Source organism: Gymnodraco acuticeps, unplaced genomic scaffold, assembly GCF_902827175.1.
Source record: "Gymnodraco acuticeps unplaced genomic scaffold, fGymAcu1.1, whole genome shotgun sequence".
NCBI lineage: Eukaryota > Metazoa > Chordata > Actinopteri > Perciformes > Bathydraconidae > Gymnodraco > Gymnodraco acuticeps.
The window spans coordinates 907,256-923,143 of record NW_022989913.1 but is presented as its reverse complement, the minus strand read 5'-3'; the positions used below and the strand labels follow the sequence as shown (position 1 = coordinate 923,143).

The 15,888-nt window shown below is 42.3% G+C and overlaps 1 protein-coding gene across 1 annotated transcript; it reads right to left on the bottom strand.

Annotated features, from left to right (window-relative positions):
- Positions 1-63: 63 nt before the first annotated feature.
- sec62 (SEC62 homolog, preprotein translocation factor) lies at positions 64-15,695 on the bottom strand. The gene is made up of 8 exons (XM_034208610.1): positions 15,599-15,695; positions 12,337-12,445; positions 11,428-11,533; positions 6,369-6,630; positions 5,515-5,610; positions 5,262-5,322; positions 5,043-5,162; positions 64-3,105 (listed from the first exon to the last, which is right to left on the bottom strand). The coding sequence occupies exons 1-8, from the start codon at positions 15,632-15,634 to the stop codon at positions 2,498-2,500; spliced, it is 1,398 nt and encodes a 465-aa protein (XP_034064501.1). The 5' UTR covers positions 15,635-15,695; the 3' UTR covers positions 64-2,497.
- Positions 15,696-15,888: the final 193 nt, after the last annotated feature.

Below are 15,888 nucleotides of genomic sequence, written 5' to 3'. Positions count from 1 at the left end.
CCACCAAGGATAAACCAACCCAACCAAAAAGACACGTTACCTATAAAAACATGACAATAGTTGTTTGCTTTCTATATTTTTATTGCAATAAGATACAGATATATTTCCAGACATCCAGTTTTATTAAAGTTTACTCCAATATTGCATGAGACAGTCTTCAGAATGAAATTGATCCAAATGAAGACAACTAGGTGATCAAAAGACAGACTTTTGACCACAGATAAAACATTGATGTTTTACAATTTCACTTTTTTATTTCCCCCAGAGATGTGCGATTAGAAGCAGCAGCATAGTGTAATAATACTACAATACACAACAGACCGATACTGTGCGACAGTCAAGAACTATTGGGAGAATTGGTATTCTTTCCTCTTTTGTGAAACGGCTAAGCCAATGTTTAGAGAACAGCAACTGGCAACTCAGGAAACAGATGCACTTTGCCCTTTGGGGAAGAAAACAAATATAATCAAAAAGAAAAGACATGGAGTCAGAAAGTTGAAGAGCTACACACCTCAGTGGGATTACAGGAGACTACTAACACAGTCTAAGTGAGTTCACTTGCAGGTCAAACAAACTACAGGAAGCCGTGTGGAATATATTAACTCATTGTTTTACGAGGAGAGATTTGGCCACTGGTTGTATAAGCTCGGGTTAATAACTGACCAATTGTTAGTGAGACAAATCCACGTGGAAACAATCAATGTTACGGTAGGAAATGTAAAAATATACAGAAAAACTTGTATGTAATAAATTCCCACTGTTTTCTAACCCCAGATGTTTCCTTTAAATAATGAGTTTGCGCTTTGTGATCGTAGAAAAAACAAAAAGCACATACAAATAAAAATGAACTAATACAAAATGAAAGGAAAAAGAGTTTTATACTTTATTATACTGTTATGTTTATATTTGATATATCCATAGAATCCATATATAAATGATACTATTTCTTATACTTCAATATAATCCTTGCTATGACTAAAAAGAGCCTCTAGGCAGAAAGTGATGAAGGATCTGATTGGACCGCGCTCTGTCCGGACATTAAATTGCAGTCTGGATTTTCACGACGGCCTCTGAGACAGAAACGGTTTACGTTGGGCGTCTAAACGGTTTCATTGAGACCAAAAATCTTTGTTTAGCTACACACTAACAACTTTGTGCTGTGCTTTTTATTTTATCAAAGACGTGAAAGGTTTAAGGAGTTTGACACGGCGGTTACAAAATCAACAAATCAACAAAAACGTACCCTCGCTCTCAACAATCCGCATGAGCCTGCATAACATCATTATTAGTCTTGTTTGGCACTAGAGTCGACTTTATATCTGGTTCGGTTTGCAATAAACAGTTTCATTAGAGAATTAAACATCTTCTAGCTTTAGCGGTACAACAAATGCTGACAATCTTTTGAAGAAGAAAGAAAGCTAAGCACGCCAGCTGTGTCCCAGCTCGCACTATGGTCAACATCTGTCTGGCATCACCTCCGCTAGCTGTACGAGTCTGCTCTAATAACACTCCATCCAGCCACAACATGGTCGACTTTAGGTTTCTTCGAGTAAACTTCAGGGTTTGGTCCATCTGGCTTGGTTGGGGTTTCAAAGCAGACATGCTGGTCAGTTTGATTGGAAGGGAAACTTCTCCCCCAAATCAAAGATGATATTTTTCCTCTTGCCGGTATAGCTTTTCATCAATCTAGCTTGTTTCTGTCTTTGGGAGTTGCTGTTGGAGACATCAGAAGGAGGATGGCTCCCTTCTCTCGGAAATATTATGGAACTACGTGGCACTCGACTCGAATTGAAACACTCAACGTCACTTTCCTATTCCGGAAATCATGACCCAGTGACTCAGGATAATTCTACCGAATCACTGCACAGAAAAAAGTGTGCATGTACTCAAGTTCTAGTGACAGACAGGGTGAGATGTAAACATCAATGGTGTCCTCCTCAGATGAGCTTAAACAATATAGATTGATAAATTGTACAACAGGTTAGAGGAAAATGTGTGTCTTTGATTTTGGGGTGTACTGTTCCTTTAAGCGCTGCCAACAGGAAGTGGAGCGTTCTCCTGTCACAAAAACAACGAGGGCTTTTTGGCTAACGTGATTGTACCAACAACATGGAGCTCAAAGACAACAGGGGGGGGGGCTCTGACACTGACTTTTAAAGAAAGGGGACATAAATAAAAACATTTGGAGAGGAAACAACACCAAAAGAAAGTGGACGTGAGAACAAAAAGGACAAACTTCCTCAGGCAAACAAGTTGGTGGCAGTTTTCGTTTTGACATAAATAACATGTGGGTGGGAGGACTCGGATCCTCTGTAAGGCTTCTTTTAGATGATCCCCCCCATTGTCGTAGCCATTATCTATTTTCCCCTACGTGTCCATCCTGGTGCTGTTTAGTGGAAGATCTCAACACGAAGAGATGGAGCGGCTCCTCGGCCTCGAGGAGGGAGGGAAGGAGGGGAGGGAGAGAGAGAGAAAGTGTGATGGGATTGTAAGAAGTTTATGTTTCAGCAGTCTGAGGACTCGTCTCATTCTCCGCCACTTCTTTCCTCTCTTCCTCCTCCTCTTTCCTCTCTTCCTCCTCCTCTTTCCTCTCTTCCTCCTCCTCTTTCCTCTCTTCCTCCCCCTCTTTCCTCTCTTCTTCCTCCTCATCTTTCTTCTCTTCTTCCTCCTCCTCCTCAGTGTGCTGCTCCAGCTCCTCCCTGGTGATCATCTCAAAGTCGTTTCCGTTGCTGTGCTGCGAGCCCTCGTCCTCCCGCCGGTCGCTGTCTGTGTCTGAGTGACGCTCCGCCCCCGTTCCCCCCCCCTCCGCCTCTTTACTCTCCTCCACCTCTTTGCTCTCCTCCTCTTCCTCCTCCTCCTCCTCGTCCTCCTCATCGCCGTCCTTCTTCTCGCTGTCAGACTTCTCGTCGCTGTCTGATTTCTTGTTGCCACCCTCCTCCTTGTCGTCCATCTTGTCCTTCTTGGCTCTCGGCCCTTTGTAATCGTGAGTGTAGAGCGGGCGGAACGAGTCGATGAAGCCCACGTCGGCCGTTAGGTTGGGGAGGAACCAGAAGTGGTGGCGCCCGCCCGTTACCACCCAGATGATGAGGAAGAGGATGCAGCGAGCTGAAGACAGACAGAGAGGGGTCAACTTTAAACTACAGCTGATTAAATACAGCAAAGTATACATCTCTTCTGTGTATGAAAAACAATAGAACCGCCTGTGAGTGAATGTTTGCTAGAACTTTTTTATTTTAATTTGCATTATTGTTAATATTACTAATTCCTTTTTTTATTTGTTGTTCTATCAAATGTTCTCCTTTTTTAAATTTATATTAAAGATGGGGTAGGTAATTTTGGAGAAACCAGCTCGAGTGCGCTAGAATTTGAAAATACACAGCCGGAAGAAATCTGCCACTTCCTTACAGAGCCCCTCCTCCAACACACACGAACGCGCACATGACCAATGAGGGCACGAGATAAGTTTGTGCACAGATGGAAGGCTGACAGGCAGGTAGGCCATCCAGTTATTTTATGTATTTTTTGTCAAAGCACTTAAGATATTCATTGCTATCGGCAGTAGCGTGGCATGGGGAAAAAATGAGGGGAAGCCAATAATACGTCCTTTCTTTTGGGTCGGGGGTGTGGTGGTCAATGTAATAACGTAACCAGATGAGTGATTACAGCACCCGGTATCATTTTACACACATTTGTATCATACAGATGCAGGACTTACACACGCCTGTTATCTAACCGACAGGTCCGCACGCACTCTCCAGCCCAAACTCTAATAAGCATTCATTCACAAACTAAATCAGGAGACCTTTAACGTTTTACGTTTGATTCGCTCCTTTTTTCCCGTTTGGGCATCGGCATGTCATCAGATTGTATTTGTTGTTGCTGCAGTAGCGGAAGTTTAGTACAATTATTTTTGATTAAATACTCCAAATCTCCACCCTCCATAATTGCACTTGCTTCAGTTGCTTGCTACTTTCTAACGGCGGTGAGAGTGGTGCAGTGGCGCTATCTATCTTCTATCGATTAGATTTATGATTCAAAAATTATAAAAGTAGGGTAGACATGTGGATATTATCCAACTGAACAAAACGTGCATTTATCGAACAGGTTCGTTTTCCACAGACCTTATTTCAAGCTATTTTCCTAAATCCTATGGAGACATTTCATTGCCTTTTTGTCGAGGGAAACCGAGCGCAGCTTACTTCCGGGTTTTAGGATCGTCACTGCAACACTAAGTTGATGCGATTTGATTGGATTGTGAGGCAAGGGAAGCCAGCCGCCTCTGGCTTCCCTTGGCATGGCCCTGACCAATCACAGGTTGGCAGGGGCATGACGTGAGCCTTGTCTGATTGGTCAATCCCTCCATTTTTTTCACCAAGGGAAGCCAGTTTCGTCTGGCCTCCTCTCGCAACAGAGAGTGCAATCTACTGTTTCACCATAACATCTAGAGGGGCGCTGTTTCACTATTTGTAAAATACTCAATGAGAATGGGGGAGAGACGGGCCGGCAGCATCACACAACAAAGAATTTCCGAAACTAAACGAAGTGTTTTTATTTATTTATTCAAAATTATACAATCCGAAAAAACAGGGAAGCCTGGCTTCCCTTGGCCTCCAGGAGAAAACGCCACTGGCTATCGGGATGTTAAGAGCATTCCATGAAATATAACAAAGTGTATCTCGAGCCGGTTTCTCAAACTTACCTACCCCACCTTTAATTATATATTTTTTCATTTTTCAAAATTCATACATTTAGGTATTACATTACTTTTGAATCACCTATTTATCCATGAAAATAGGAAATTGTACACAGATAATCAATTGATGTAACATTTGTTTAATCAATTATTCAGCTAGCCAACAGTCATTTATTTATTCATTTTAAATGTTGACAGTTTTAGCTTCATCACTTGGAAATAATAGTTTTTGCAGATTAAAGCTCACATCTGCTCTTCTCCTAGTAAAGGTTAATGTATATATATATATTTGTTGTATTTAAGTTGATGCATGAGACCAGTATGTTTAAAATGAACTTTCTGTACTCACCGACAGCGAGAAGCAGAATACTGGCCACGAAGCAGCCTGCGGCTACACTCAGATAATAAACTCCAACTCGCATCTCTGCCGGCCACAGAGGGAACAGCGTGGCTGCGATCACTGCAATGACTGAGAAAAAACACACACGGTGAGTGAAGAAAGTAAAATAAGCTAAAACAAATTCTTGTTCAAAAGAAATCCATTTATGGGTTTCAACCTCCGACTCACCGAGTATCAGTCCCATGGCGAACGTCTTGAAATGAACAGGATCGTAAATCCAGACAAACACCTGAAGAGAAGAGTTTCAGATCACCATTCATTAGGTTGTGTTAAAATCCGGCATCATATGCAAAGATCTTTTATTGATCTTTAAATGTCTACAAATATGTTCACATGACTGTTGCATATCAGCGAGCCCAAATTATTATATATATGGAAACTCGCCAGAAATTCTGATTGGGGTTTGTTTACGTCCACTCACCTCGTTTCCGTCTAGAAACAGCTGATCCTCATGAGGCTCCAGTTTGAATTTCTTCTTCACGTCTTTCTTCTTCTTGGGAGTTCCAGGACTGTCATCCTGTGAGAGTTTAAATAGAAACATTATAAACAATCTGCTAAGTTCACAATGAATGCAGAGTATTAGATGAATAGTTAGCTGGTCAGACCCATAATGCAACGTCACCGTTCATTCACAGAGGAAATGTTGGCTGCTGCAGGTGAACAGTTTTAGCACACCTGCTTTAGTTTTCCCTTTCTTAAGAAAATATATTTGATAAGTTAGAAATAGTTCATGATATGCTACTGTCTCAGATTTCTGCACAGAATTTAGAAGTGGCATACAAAATATGTAGGGGAAGGGTTAGGGGGGAAAGAGGTGGCCCTGGCACTTACACTAGGGCGTTATTATGCACCGGGCGGATGTTATTGACAAAAGTATGACGGCATTATCTTCTCTCCTTCTGTCAAGAATAGACCAGTGTTCCCTGGGAATAAGGAATAGGGATCATTAAAGCCCCTTCCCTTTAGAAAATGTTACCGCCTTAGATATAAGCAGGTGATTGATTTGTTAGAAGTCTTTCAAAGCAGGACTGTTTACCCACAGCCCCTTATTCCAAAGTCAACATCCACCTGTTTACTGTGAGGACCAGCAGAGTCTCTGATTGGTCAACCTGTTTTTAATGGATCCCACTGCCAAAGCAGCAATACAATACTAAATATTCATATGAATGTTTTACACATTAGATCCTCTAATGGTTATCTAACACTTTCTTGATAAGATGGATATATTATGGGTTTGTTTTTCAACATAGAGGTCAAGAGTGTTGAGTCACGTACGCTCTTCTCCTTCTTGGTTTCAGCAACTTCGGACTCTTTCTTCCTCTCTTTCTCTTTCTTCCCTTTTTTCTCCTCCTCTTTGCTGCTGTCGCCCTTGGTCTTCTCCTTCTCCTTCTCTTTTTCCTTCTCCTTCTCTTTTTCCTTCTCCTTCTCTTTTTCCTTCTCCTTCTCTTTTTCCTTCTCCTTCTCTTTCTTGATCTCCTTCTCTGGTTTTTTCTTCATCACTTTGAGAGCCCGGTGGAAGAACTGCTTCTTCAGGAGCCTACAGAGGAAGGAGAAACATTTCTGGTTACTATGCTCTTTATTTAAAAATGTTTTAGTGTAAAGGAATTTCCATCCATGTACACAAACTCAGAGCTCATGAAAATGATTTTAAACCGATATACCAGAAATATATTTAAGCAATAGCTCACGACAGGCCGTGGTATATGCTCATTATATCACAGCTAAGGTGAGCTATTGCTTTTATAAAACGGTTACCAAGTGTGGCAATATGAAAGAAAAACACACTCTAATTTAAATAGTTTTTATTAGTAAATAATGATGTTCAAAATAAAATAATCCCTCCGTTGCCTTCTGCACGAAACATAGTGCTATGCAACAACACTAACAGCTAGCGAACATATTAGACAGAGAGCGTTGATCCATTATTTGGCTATTTATTTACATTAATGTGTATGTTGCCGTTTATTGTGCACCCACTGAAAAACTGTCCAGCATCAGTAGAATGGCTTACGTGGTTACTTGTATAGGTTGAGGTTGTTCTAGGCTGTTGCTTGGCGTGGTCAGAATATTGCTCCCCGAGATTCTGCTTCCAGTAGCTCTGGAGACAGCTTTCGCACCTGTGGCCACTAACGGTCATCATTTCTCTGCTTTGTTTCAAGACCCGCATCAGAAAGCTTTTGAATGGTGGTACTTTTCCAGTTGGTCTACCTGCTCTTCACGTAGCTCTGCATGTCGTCGTTTAGGTGCATTTTTTTTTCTGGAGATAGGCACTGCTCAATCCTCCATAGTAAGACCCCTGCGGAGGTCGAAGATAACCTTAAATGTTTCCATCTTAAGCTTTGTTAGTTAGTTAGTTTCGTAACGGATGTAATGTAACAGCTGTAGCTTTTTCTCAGACGCGGAGGGATACTGACTTGTTGTGAAAAGTAACTACAATTCTACCCATGATATACGCTCATTATATCACGGCTAAGAACCAATCAGATTGCTTGATTTGACTTGTCCGTTTTATAAGATCATTTATATATTGCTTGAATGTTTTTTGTTAGTTCCAACACTTCATCCAATAAGACAATTAGCTGGTTTTCTTCATCTTCTATGACAGTAAAGTGAATCTCCATCAATTTGAAGACATCACTGTGTTTTTTCACCATTGTTTTCATGGCCGTCATAGACCAGTAAGTATTAAGGCCCGGACACACCAAGCTGACACCAAAGAACTGACACAGACGGACCCCCGACTGTTGTGTCGCCTCGCGTCTCTCGTCTTGGCCATGTGTCGCACTGGAACAGACTTCAGCCGACGGCCAAGAAGCACGTACGAACTGCACATAACTCTCCTTACCAGCAGGCGGCGGTAGTGTGTATTCGTCATTCAAAAGAGGCAACCGGAAGACAGACTGCATGATACACCGAGAGAAGAAGAACAGACTGCGTGATATAAACAAACAACAAATAGCGTGTGCGTTCCATTTTCACTCTACAGCGAGAAGCTCACGGGGCTTTCCCGAACCTGAGTCGAGAGCTGGAGTTAAATGAAATCTCAGATTTGCCTTCTTAATAGTTTGTTTGGGTCCCTCACTTCCGTTTAGCTTCTCATGCACTGATTCGCTAAGCTGAACAGCCAATCAGAGTGATTTCTTTTGCCGACAGCCCACCGATTCGGCATGTTGAATCGGTGAGTTTTCGGCCGAAAAGGTGTCGGCACGGCTGAAAAGACATGACGGTGCGGGACACACCAATCTGAGTAGGGCGTGTCGACGCCCATCGACGGCCAAAATCGGCTTGGTGTGTCCGGGCCTTAAGATAAAAAAAAGAATCCATAAATCAAATGATACTGAAATATCATGATTTGCAGTCCTACATCCTTATACTAGTATTACAACCCGGGTATATATCAATGACCTAGATACCTTATGACTAGGGTTGGGTTGTACCTACACTTCCTACAGCGTAACCTGAGACCAGGGCCGGCCCGTCGCACTGGCGTTATAGATGTTCGCCTAGGGCGCCAGATCTGCGGAGGCGCTGCGCTGACAGCTCTGGGAGAAAAAAAAAATGTTTTGACCGTTGGTGCTCATCCTAATTTTCGGCCTTGATATAACAACATTCATAATTAAGTAAATGTAACACCCTTTTCATCCCGGTTACACGTTTCATTTGCCCTGTACGATGGGCGCTGTTGGCTTATCTGGCACCCGCAGCTCACAGCCAAAGTGCGAGTGTGCGTGGGAGCGAGCGAGGGAGAAAGGGACCGGTACGCGCTGTTGTTATTAGCATCTGGTGCTAGCTGCTCTAACGGAAGAAGGAGATGTTTCTACAATGATGTGGAGGGAGAGTCCTCTCCAGTCAGACTGAGAGGCTGATAACTACAGCTCAGTGAGGTAAAGGACTCCGAGTGTTTAGATAGTTCACTCTTGTCAATTTTAACTGATTTGAATATTTACTCACCAGCAGCAGGTAGCAACAGAGGCTAATTGTATGTAACAGCCTGAACAAATACTAGAACAATATGCATCCAAAACATATTAACAACATTTAAAAAAGAACCGGTGTGATTTTTTGGTTTTTCAGAAAAACGGAAAACCAAAAAACCGACGTTATTCAGTTTTTAAACCAAAACGGGAAAACAGATAAATCAACGTTTTGGTTTTGTTTGTATGATTTACGGATAATCATGGGAAAACAAGGAGAAGGCGCATTATGAAGGAGGGGTGTGTGTGTGTGTGTGTGTGTGTCTGTGTGACACTGGCATTTGTTTTCAGAAGATATTATGATATTGACGTTCGTTCCGGTGCACGTCCGACAGCATTTAGCACTACATCGAGATTAAGATTAAACTAATTTATTTTGGGAACACCCGCATATAGGCTACCTATGGAGTTAGCCAGATGTGTGTAAATTACTGTTCATGGTCATTTGAAAACAAATGCCGGTGTCGGACAGACACAAACACACCAAACACACAGAGCTGAGCAGAGCACATACACACACACACATCATGCGCCTTGGTAACTGGACATCTCCTTCATAAAACTAATACAAGGGGGAGTAATCGGGCAGTTCGATGTGTGTAGAGGTGTGTGTGGTTAACACGTAGCAGCCTGCAGTCACTCTTAAGCTGTTCTGATGAAGGTAAACACAGCGAAGGCGGTGCGTAAAAAGGCACATCTTTACCCGCTGGTGCTGCACTTCTCAGAGGCGGAGTTACACGTCCCGCTGCCTCCTGTCCTGATGCTGCAGCCATTTCATGAAGTGAAGGAGGTTTTCCTTCTATAAAACAGCTGCGGGCAGCAGATACCGTGAGAGTCCCGGACATGAATTCATAGATCAAGTCAGACTGGTTTACTCTCCTGTTTTGCCAATCCGGTGCTTAAACAAATAGCTCTACACCCCTGGCTAGGGATGCCAGTGATTATTCGATTATTTGTTACAGTCTCCATAATCGAATATTATTTTTAAAAATCGATTTTATTTATATATTTTTTTATTATTATTTATGTATTTTTTTTTTTTCTGGCTTAGTTTCAACCAAAATATAGACTAATGCTAATAATAGTAATAGTATTAATAATTGTAAATGGCCATTGGTCAGACCACCAGTTTGTTTTACTGTAAACTTGGAGGAAGCCTGCGTGCAGACTGCTGCAGCAGCACGCTACACACCGCCCCCGCCCCCACCCCCCCTCTCCCTCACACGTGCGACTAAAGATGAACAAAGCGGCAGGTAAAAAGAGTTCCTCCTCGTGGAACTACTTCGAACTTACATGTCCAAAGGAAGTTAAATGCAAGCTCTGCGAAAAGACGTTGGTCTATCACAGCTCAACCTCAACAATGCGTTTTGAGTGCATCCATTTGAAGATGCGCGCACAATTTATTTATTGCAATGCTGCTATTATTAATAATACAGGCTACAGCCTGTATTAATAAAAGCATTGCAATAAATAAATTGCTATAATAATATTTATTGCAATGCTGCTATTATTAATACAAGCTGTAGCCTGTATTTAATAATGGCAGCATTGCAATAAATACATTGTGCACGCATAGCGCATCTCCAAATAAAGGCAATGGCAGGCACTTTAGAAAATAACAAAAAATAAACCAACATCATGTACTGTTAAACAGTACATCATCAGGGGGGGGGGGGGGGGTCGGTCGAATAATCGATTATTATTCGACAGGGCTGCCGAATAATCGATTTTGATCATGGTCAGTTTCTGGCAACCCTACCCCTGGCCGACATGTCCTTAAAATGAAGTCCGAGTTTGAAATATATCTCAAATAATGTATACACTGCCATTTCCCCACTGTCTCCTGTGCGCTCCTCTTCCTACTTGGCGCACCGGTAACTTTCTCGTGCGCACGAGAGGCTGAGACCAGGCTGAGCCGCCGAATCCCTCGGAACATCATAAAAGCCATGGCATTTTTAACAGTTTTCTAGTGAAAGTTTAACCAGGCTACTGGGTGAAATAATATGACTGGTATAGGTGCAAAAATTAAACACTTTTAGAAAAAAATATTATGATAAAATATTTGTATATATTTATAATTCTGCAAATATTACGATAAACTCACAGCTATTTCGCGGCCCGGCAGTAACACCTCCGCGGCCCGGTACCGGTCCACGGACCGGGGGTTGGGAACCCCTGGACTAATACATGAAACCTATTCAGGATTGTATTGATACAACTGGGAAACGTGACTGAAAGATATATTGTGCTGTATTATTGTTTGAAACAAAAAAAATAAAGTCCTAAAAAAAAGAAAATCCTACATGACTAAAAGTTATTCTCCTACGATATCAGGTGTGCAGCACAGTGTTGGAGCGCACCTGTTGCAGTACTCCACCACAGACTCCCTGGTGGTGAACAGCGCCTCCTCGCCCTTCTTAGCCTTCGCCCACTTGGAGTCCAGCAGGCAGTCCACGGCCTTCGAGGCTACGAGTCAGGACACAAAGACGGACTTTAACAAACACAGAGTGGTGCAGGGACTCAATATTCAACCTGTTATCTGGACAATTATTTTAATAATCTAAAAACAAAGAAAGACACAGATGGGAACTTTTTGTTTAGTTAAGTTTAGAGAGCAGTGTAAGTGATTCAATCAATAAAGTAGCAGCTGAGGGAGTAAACAATGAGCTGAATGTCACAATAAAGCGCTGTTAAGACGAGGGAAACTGCTGATTCAGCATGTTCCTCACCTCGAACACATCTTATCATTTTTTATATTCTTGTAAAAATAGATCGCCACTTTAAGATTGGCTGCCCATCCCTTAATCTGACAGATCAAACTTGAATAATGGCTGTGGAGCTCTATTCCCAGTAGGTGAGAGCCTGTAAGGTCATGTGATGGTTACAGCGCCTCAGCAGTCATAACCTTTTCCTCGAGCAACAACGGAGCAAACAGCATTTCCCAAGACTGACAGACATATGTTGGAATATATCTGTCAGTCTTGGGAAATGCTGTTTGCTCCAACATGCCACAGAACAAGCAAATACTGTGTGGGAGGATCAGGTCTATGATGCAGCGGAAAATATTTCATCAGTCGGACCACTCTTCAGTAAAGAAGCACAGGGTTTTCCCTAAAATACTAATGTGGAAAACCCAGCAGGCTTTCGGTTTTTGTAATAAAATCGAATGCAGTCGCACTTCTGTTCAGTAAATCCATCAAATGTCAACAGAGGGCAGGAGGTAGGAGTTGTTTTGCCAGCTGCCTCTCATCCAATGACTGAGCACTTACCGATGAAGTAGTCGACTCGATGGCCCATCATGTTGGTGGACTTGGTGGGACAGTTAAATCGGAGGTACTTGGCCACCGCCTTCTCATCCTTGGTGGGCTCGCTCACCTCCTACAAAACACGACAAACACACGGTGAATAACACAGACGGCGGGGAAGTGATTTCAATCAATTGCAGTAAATTCTACAATGTCATTACGTTTTTGAAAACACAAAAGTAAAACAAGTACATTGACTTGACGCTTTTGGCTTATCAAGTGATTCAATAACGGACACAGTTAAGTAACTCATTTATGCAACAATTGCGTAAGGAAAATATGACCATAATAATGCTGCTTGTTGATTTAAAAGACGGCCTGCAACAGCCTCATGCAACCAGATAGGTCTTTAACTTGATTATTATAACTTTTGCAAAAAAGTCCAAAGTTGTCTTATGTGGTTGTATTGAGAAGTGACCACACGTTGTTTAAATGATGTTGCAATCTAAGTGTCTCAACAGAAGCCTGCACAGTGCGGACCTCTAGAGATTCACATTGTGTCCTGTTTCATAGTGTAGATGTTTATCAGTAGCAATAACATGGAGTGGCCAAAAGTCATCCACACTCCTGAACACATCTGCAGTGTGTGCCGGCCTCTGAAGCACAGGCCAACACAGAGGGAGGAGAGCATCAGCACAATGAGAGTCAGTGCTGCTTTCTCCAGTCCAGCTGGCTCTGAGCAGCAACACGAGGAAGACGAGGCCATAAAACAAGCCTTTGTTTAAAGAAGCCGGTATCAGTCGCTAAGCTCAGTTACATGAGACCCCTACACAGAAAGCCCCCTGTCCCCGTCTACACGATCTACCTGGCATAAGCACATGCGGATAAGCTGCTCTGCTCCAACAGCAATAGTATGTGAGGACAGATTACTACTGTTCCTCACCAAACACAGGTCCTTTCAAACATATACTGTAAGTAACAGTTTGGGCTTAACCGTGAATATTGCAAGACACAATGGGAAATGCCGAAATGTCAAAAAAGGAGAAAACGGTTGTGTAATTTGGCATGGTCATCTTAGAGCAGGGCCTATGTGTGTCATGCAACTAGACTAGAACATGACCTGCTCCTAGTTAGCGCGTGTATTACTAACTCCAGCCACAAACTAATGCAACAGCTCTGTATTTAAACATTTCTACATAAAAGTTACGGAGTTGCAATTGTTTCAGAGAGGTGTTTGTGGCGCTGTTGAACTGTTTTGATTCATACTGAAAAGAGGTTCTACCCTTTTGGGTTTAAATTGAGCATTAAAAAGCTCAAACAAAACCTTATAACCTTCTTGGATTGTTGTAAGACTTAGTTAGGGCAGGCCTGTTCTTAATTAGAGAGCACTAATTGTCTAGGTGTGCATTGAAACAATAATTTTGGCTTCATGTCAAACCTTGAATACTGTGATGTGGCATTTTAATAACACAAGGACACAAGCTAGTTTGAGTTTCAGGTATGCTCATAAATGAGATAACAGCATGTGTGTGTTATAACTGAACCTCGAACAGACAGGAGAACTATACAGCTGCCATTAGGTAGAACTCAGTCTAACGCCCTAATCGCACCAGGAGCGTCTGCGCTGCGGCTGCGCTGCGACCTCCTCCTGCGTCCTAACCCACCAGGCGCGTTTCAAAACGTTGCGGAAGCGGAGCGTCTTGTGTGCAGCCTCGCAGTTGTTGGATGAACATTCCACTTCCTGCCTGCGCCGCGCCGCGCCAAAAATAGGATTCATCCTATATTTTAGAAATTTCTTGCGGCGAGGAGCTTCTGGGACGCTTCGAACCGCGGCGCAGCGCAGCGTGTCTGGTGGAATAGCACCCATTGACTAGAGTGGCCGCGATCGCTAAAAACGCCGCAGCGCAGACGCTCCTGGTGGGATTAGGGGGTAACAACGACCCTGCAGTCATACCGTCATTCAGGTAGACTGCTCATTTTGTTTGTGGTTCAGCTGAACACAAACTTAATGAAGGTAGGATTTAAAGCAGGCCTGCTGAATTGCAGAGTATTAGTTTCAGCGAGATGCACTTAACAGGCAAGTAACATTCTCGATTAAAAATAAACGTCAGACCCTAAATGCTAAAAACACAATTGAATGGTATTTTAGAGATCAAGTAAGGCACAGCATATATAATTGATGTCTAATACAGAGTGATGAAGTTAGTAATGAACAGGCCTTTTTAATAGTATGTGTATGTGTATAGTATGTGTATTCAGCTGAGCTTAAACATAATATTACAATGTCAGCTTAATGCCACGCAATACATTCCATATTTTACTAAGCATAGCATATGGAGAGAATCATCTTAGGTTATCTCACTGTTTTCCACAATGACTGGGTCCCAATACCATATTGCAGTACATAGTAATACAGTATGTACATTACAACAATAATCTCTATAGTATGTTCTGCAACTGTTAAACAATCCACATGCAGAAATGTTTACAATGAATACTGACATGTTTTATCACACTGACATGACTTTTAGAAACTTCAACACAGCTGAATGAAAACTACAAATCACACTTTATCAAAATGACTCCATACAAGTCTTAGCATATCTGTGTCTAAGCATATGCTTCAATGGGCACCTGGAATGGGAGTTACAATTTGGATGTCATGTTTTTGGAGAACTATATGGGATCCTAAAATGAAACTACAAACACCTTGTTTAAAACAATGTATTGTTGTGAAGGGAATGAACACGTAGCCACTCTGAATAAGCTGTTGCTTTAAAGTGAAGAAATGCTCCAGTCTGTGAGGCCTACCACTTCTCTGCTACTTGCACATTATGTTACAGAACAACAGTATGATGTACTGTGTTGCCTCATTATTTTAAATTCCCGCAGATTGCCCCAAGTTATGTAAACACGTTTAGTTAGAGCTGACGCAGCTAAGCCTGAAAACGTTAAGTTTACTCAGAATAACGATGGTGCACTGTGGAGACACTTTAACAAAAAGTACGTCAACACCATTATCGTGTTTATGTTAGCGTGTGAGTGCTACAGGCGATACAGATCATAAATAGCTCAACAATAAAAACACTAACATTTGTTTTCGCTAGCCAGCTAATGCTAGCTACCGTTAGCCGTCATCTGGCTTCATCCGCAAACGGTTAACGGCTCCCCACAAAGATGCTACCGGTAACAAACGGCCCTCAGACGCTCCTAAACAAGGACACGGCTTTAATTCGGTGTCCCTTAACTTCTAGAGGCGTAATTTATATGAGTTCAGTGATGTTACCTGGATCCGTTTCTTGTGCTTCCTGCGCTCCGCCATGATCCTCCAACTCAGCTCCTCCGACGTGCGCGAACCTGCGCACGCGCATAGATAGTGTATTATCGCGAGATCTTGCGATTTAGGGTTGAAGCCTTGAAGCCTACAGAATTTAGCCCATGCTGGGCATAGATGTCACCACCTGCACAGGCCCAGTCTGTCACTTTATTTGACAAAATGTGATTACTTATAAATGGTCTATGCATTGGTTTTTCATGGGGGGACATATTTTGTCTTCTGCTATGCTGATGTTAAAC

Bases quoted from the DNA above. Each gene is read 5' to 3' on its own strand.
- sec62 (XM_034208610.1), bottom strand. From the start codon at position 15,634: ATGGCGGAGCGCAGGAAGCACAAGAAACGGATCCAG. The intron at 11,534-12,336 runs GTAAGTGCTCAG...CCTGACTCGTAG, and splicing joins TCGAGTCGACTACTTCATCG to CCTCGAAGGCCGTGGACTGC. The intron at 5,323-5,514 runs GTGAGTGGACGT...TCTTCTCTTCAG, and splicing joins TGTTTCTAGACGGAAACGAG to GTGTTTGTCTGGATTTACGA.